The sequence below is a fragment of the Triticum dicoccoides genome, chromosome 3A (genome assembly GCF_002162155.2).
Source record: "Triticum dicoccoides isolate Atlit2015 ecotype Zavitan chromosome 3A, WEW_v2.0, whole genome shotgun sequence".
Taxonomy (NCBI): Eukaryota; Viridiplantae; Streptophyta; class Magnoliopsida; order Poales; family Poaceae; genus Triticum; species Triticum dicoccoides.
In genome coordinates, this window is record NC_041384.1 from 52,312,406 (window position 1) to 52,318,138 (window position 5,733).

Sequence of the window (5,733 nt, forward strand, 5' to 3'; positions counted from 1 at the left end):
GCCACGCATATAGAGTTGAGGTTGAGATCCATCACCAAAGCAAGGGCTTCATTGCATGATTGTGCTTCCAGCGAGGGCGGATCCGTGAGACCCTCAAAAACTCTGGCTGAGGCTCCAAGAAAAGCTCCCGCCCTGTCACGACAGACCACAGCTGCTGCACCCCTTCTACCTGATCTGGACACGCCTCCATCAATGTTTAGTTCCAGCGAGGTCGTACGCCACTTGTACATGTAGCACGGGAATACGCAGGGCCCAACAGTACATGGGCCCAACATATTAAAATATTCGAGTAGAGGATTGGACCGAATACCGCCGAAAGCAGCCAGGCCAGCCCAACTTCCCTTGCTCTCCGTGCTCCGCTCGTCCACTCCCTCATTCACTCACCGCCACCGCCACCGCCGCGGCAATGCCGCCGCCGATGGGAATGCGGGCGCTGCTGCTGCTCCTGCTTCTCGCCTTCTCCGCCGGCACGTCCAGTGCCGCACCTAGCGGAGCAAGCCCGATCAAGAACGTGGTGGTGCTGGCGCTGGAGAACCGGTCCTTCGACCACATGCTGGGCTGGATGCGCCGCCTGCTCGGCCTCCCCATCGACGGCCTCACCGGCGCCGAGTGCAACGTCGACCCCACCAACTCCTCCCTCCCGCCCGTCTGCGTCTCCGCCGACGCCTCCCTCGTCGTCCCCGACGACCCCGGCCACTCCTTCGAGGACGTGCTCGACCAGGTCTTCGGCTTCCGCCCCAACTCCACCGCCGGCGCCGCCGACCAGCCGGCTCCCCCCACCATGTCGGGCTTCGTCCGCTCCGCGCTCTCCGTCAACGCCCTGCTCTCCTCCGCCGTCATGCGGGGCTTCACCCCGTCCCTCCTCCCGGCCTTCTCCGCGCTCGCCGCCGACTTCGCCGTCTTCGACCGCTGGTTCTCCTCCCTCCCGGGCCCGACCCAGCCCAACCGCCTCTTCCTCTACTCCGCCACCTCCCACGGCGCCGTCGCCCACGACAAGTGGAACCTCCTCCGCGGCTACCCGCAGCACACCATCTTCGACTCCCTCGCCGCCGACGGCCGCCGCTTCAACGTCTACTTCAAGACCATCCCCACCACCCTCTTCTACCGCAACCTCCGCACCGTGCGCGCCGCCGCCCAGAGCTTCCACTTCTACGACTCCGCATTCAGGGACCACGCCCGGAGGGGGCGGCTCCCGGCGCTGTCCGTCATCGAGCCCAGGTACTTCGACCTCACCGGCACGCCCGCCGACGACGACCACCCGGCGCACGACGTCGCCAACGGGCAGAGGCTCGTCAAGGACGTGTACGAGACGCTGCGGGCCAGCCCGCAGTGGAACGACACCCTGCTCATCGTCACCTACGACGAGCACGGCGGCTTCTACGACCACGTCGCCACGCCCGTCGCCGGCGTGCCCAGCCCCGACGGCCTCAGGGGCCCCGTCCCCTTCTTCTTCAAGTTCGACCGGCTCGGGGTCAGAGTGCCCACAATGATGGTATCGCCGTGGATCAAGAAGGGGACGGTGGTGGGGCGGCCGCCGAACGGACCGACGGCGACATCCGAGTACGAGCACTCCTCCATCCCGGCCACCATCAAGAAGATCTTCAACCTCAGATCCGACTTCCTCACCAAAAGGGATGAATGGGCAGGCACATTTGAGCACATCTTCACCCAGCTTGACCAACCAAGGACAGATTGCCCAGGTACTGCTACGGAGGATCTCTCACATGAACACGATGGGGAAATTTTGGCAGATTTATAGTCAGAGTTCACTTAATTTAGAAGAATTATAGTCAGAGCTCACTTAATTTAGCAGAATCATACTAGTTCACATTTCACTTAATTTGGATCCTCTGTACTTAATACTACTGAGGATCTCTCACATGAACACAATGGGGAATTCATTTCAGCAGAATCATAGTCATCACAATTCCACTTATTCAGATGCTCTCTACATAGTTTGAAGCTTAAGAGTATGAATGAAGAATGGAAAATTTGGCAGAACTATAGTCACAATTCACTTAATTTGGATGCTCTCTGCTTAATTTGAAGCTTACAGTATGAATGAAGAAACTTTGTTCTGTTTTCATCCTTTACAGAGACTTTGCCAGAAGTGCCATTTGAGAGAACAACACCAGCGAAAGACCACGGAATTCTCTCGGATTTCCAGCGTGAGCTCGTCGAATTAGCAAGCTTCTTGAACGGCGACTACATGTTGACGAGCTCCGCTCAGGAGACGCAGAAAAAGATGACCGTGAAGCAGGCCGACACGTATGTGAGACGAGCCATCACAGGTTTTCTGCAGGCAAGCAGGCAGGCCAGACGGTTAGGCGCAAATGAGTCTGCAATTGTTACCATGAGGTCATCTTTGACAAGTAAGAGTACCACCTCAAGTCCTTAATTAGATAAGTCAAAGGCTTAGCAAGGCTAGCATCTACAATGTTGTGAAATATTAGTATATATATGAAATGCCATGTAACACAGTTATAACCGAATAGGGAGCTGCAAGAACCTTAACTGTATAGCCCCTTTTGCCAATGTAATACTCATTTTTACCTCAAAAATGTAGAGTGCACATCTGGGGATCATTTCCTTGAATTTCGTTATGGAGGAACACATTATTATATAGTATTCATTACCGAGGAACATATTATTATATATATAACAAAAAATTACGGAGGACAATTGTCTTTGACAAATGATTACCTGGGGTGTTTGTTTGTTTTACAGTAGTTTATTGTTCACTGAGACTCATTGGGGGGATGTATAAAATTTATCTTCTTTTTTATTTATTTTAGAGTGGACATTGTTTGGTTTATATGGGCCATAACCCATTGAGCTTCTGATATCTCAACCTCTCTATGGCAAAGCCTATTAAGTAGTCAACATTTCGATCATTATTTGTACTTCTGTGAGCATGATCATCTGAAACACTAGTGTAGCAGACACAGAAGAGGGGGAATCAGGAGTAGTAACTAGTTGGTTGACCCAGTGCTGGATGCCTGGATCGGTCAAGTACCTTGTGACATACCCATAACTGAATAGGGGCCTCCAGTAGCCTTCATGATACAGCCCTGTTTGCCAATTTAACTAACTTTTACATTGAAATGTAATGCACATGTGCGGACCATTTGCTTGAATTTTGTTACAGAGGAACATATTATCTCTATAACGATAAATTACGGGGGACATTTGTCTTTGGGAAAATGGTTACCTATGGTGCTTTGCTTTAAATTTGTTGTTCACTGAGAAAGTTAGACAGGCTGGAGGGATGTATGATTTCAAGTTATGGACATAATCAAGCTTAGCTTCTTACTTATTCATTTTTAATTGGCCACGGTTTGGTTCATGTGGATCATAACCCATTGGGCTTCTTATATCACAATGTTTCTTCTGCAAAGCCCAGCTAGTGCAGTGGCAGCTATTGAGGAGGGATCTATTCTGACAAGCATATCTGTTTGTTAATAGAGACCGGATTTCTTCCTCGAACATTTCAGTCGTTTGTTGTGTTTCTGTGGACATGATCATCTGCAACACCTTTGCTGATGCTGGATTCATCTTTGCATCTGTCTTTAAGACTCTGTTTTTGTTTTATCAAGTGATTGTGCTTGTTACTAACCTCATCGTTTAACCTGCAACCAAAACTTTCAGTTATATTTCCATTTTACTTTGTATTCGTGTAAGTCATAGATCACTATCATTGTGTAAAGCAGGGGACCTAGAGTAAGTAATGAAGTTCCTGATAAACCTGGAGTTGAAACAAGGTCCCTTTCATGCTTTTGATTCAGAAAGCAAGCAACCAAAGGCTTCATCATGCATGCATGGTCCATTCAGCACACCACTAGTCCATTCTTGTTTTTGCTTTGGCAGCCGACACAGACATCCCACTTACTCCCTAACCGATGCATATTCTCAGTCTCACCCACGTACACACACCGTGATCTAATCTTGTCAATATGACAGACCTATGAACAGCATGCTTTAACCTGTCAAGCCACGACAAGACAAAGACTTGGCATGAGATTTGCGGTGGTCCGGACTCTTCTGCTACTTCACCATCATCTTTCATGTTCTCGAACGCACGTCTAAATGCATGCCATTTTAATTATGATCATCTTTCATGCTTTTGCTTTTTTGCAAGAGAGGATTCTTATGAAGACAACGCTCAAATCGCCAGTAACTATTGCCTATCGGTGTAACTTGGTAACCCGGAACTTGCTTTTGCTTGCTGTTTATCAGGAACCATTTCTGCGTGGTCAGGAAAGTTAGTAAGACTTGGTGTGCGGCTATTTAGGTGTCCTCTGCCTACCCAGTTCATGGGCCTGCTTAAGTAGTTAGCTGTCCACCAAAACTAACCAATGGTTAACCTAGCTGACCTTCCTTTCTGAAGCCATGTACTCCTACATAGACAACTTTTTTTAGACAAATTCCCCTTACCAACAATAAGTATACTCTTATCAGCTCCTATGCATGCAGTAACCTGCTGAGTTTCCTTTTTCATCAGTCTTACAAACACATTTGAATTCTGCTCTACATGTTTTATTGTGAGACACAAACATGAATGGCATGACATACTCCCACTGTAAAAAATATATAAGAGCGTTTTTAGATCACTAAAGTAGTGATCTAAACGCTCTTATATTGCTTTACGGAGGGAGTACTAGTTGGCAGTTACTACTGTTAACTACTCCAGCACCAATTATTGATCCATTTAGTTTACTGGACACCAGATTGCTTAGGAACAGAAAATTCCAGCCTTTACAACTGCCTCTTAACTGCTCAAGTGAGAAGTAGTCCATTTTTTGTGCTTATGAAAGACTTGACTCTCCTTGCCCTTGCCTGATGTGGTTAAAGAGGCCATGTTTCTTCCTGGAATGAATGGAATGTGCATGCATGAAAGCTCTGCTGCAACCTCCTTTCCTCCAGCTACTGGCATTGTATGGCCACCATATAGCTCTGCTGCACAAAGAGACCGAGCATCTTCTATTCTATCCAAGGAGGAGGCGGAAGGTAGAGAGGGGAGAATATGCAGGACTGGTCCTGTTGACACTATCTTTAACTAAAGTGGCATTTTGATTATCAAGGAAATTATCAGTAACTTGGTGGGTAAAATGACATTTTAATTAGCAGTAACTGTTGAGATTTAACAAGGAACTTACAAATAACATGCTTTAACCTGTCAAGTCACGACGAAGATTTGCGGTGGTTTGGAATTTACTAGTGCATGCTTTTAACCATCTTCTTTCATTCTCTCGAACTCGCATCTAATCGCGCGTCATTTTTAGCTACCATCATCTTCCATGCTTTTGCTTTTCACCGAGACACATTTCATATTATCAGTAGCTATTGTCTAATTGTGTGAGTTGGTAACAAGGAACTTGTTGTTGCCAGCTGTTTTATCAGGAATCCTTTTTGTGTGGTCAGGAAATCTTTTTTGTGAGGATCTCTATTTAGGTGTCCTCTTCCTATCCAGTTTATTGGTCTGACTTTGAAGTGCCAGCTTAATTAATTAGGTGCCCTCACCAACCAATGGTTAACCTAGCTGACCTCCCTTTCTGAAGCCATGTATATACCCCTACACAGGCAACTTATTCCCCTTATTAGTGTCTCTTAGCTCCTATGCTTGCAGTAACCTGCTGCCTCCCTTTTCGATCAGTCTATTAAAACATCTGAATTACTGCTGTGTAATGCATGGTATGACAGGAATGAAGTCTGATACTGATAGCAACGGAAAGT

General features: G+C 47.6%; 1 protein-coding gene across 1 annotated transcript; it reads left to right on the forward strand.

The window, feature by feature from the left end:
- Window positions 1-294: 294 nt before the first annotated feature.
- LOC119267032 (non-specific phospholipase C6-like) lies at window positions 295-2,585 on the forward strand. Its single transcript, XM_037548333.1, has 2 exons — window positions 295-1,700; window positions 2,097-2,585. The coding sequence occupies exons 1-2, from the start codon at window positions 407-409 to the stop codon at window positions 2,396-2,398; spliced, it is 1,596 nt and encodes a 531-aa protein (XP_037404230.1). The 5' UTR covers window positions 295-406; the 3' UTR covers window positions 2,399-2,585.
- The last annotated feature ends 3,148 nt before the right edge of the window (window positions 2,586-5,733 follow it).

Coding starts and splice junctions, on each gene's coding strand:
- LOC119267032 (XM_037548333.1), top strand. CDS start 407: ATGCCGCCGCCGATGGGAATGCGGGCGCTGCTGCTGCTCCTGCTTCTC. Junction 1,701..2,096: donor ACCAAGGACAGATTGCCCAG/GTACTGCTACGG, acceptor CATCCTTTACAG/AGACTTTGCCAGAAGTGCCA.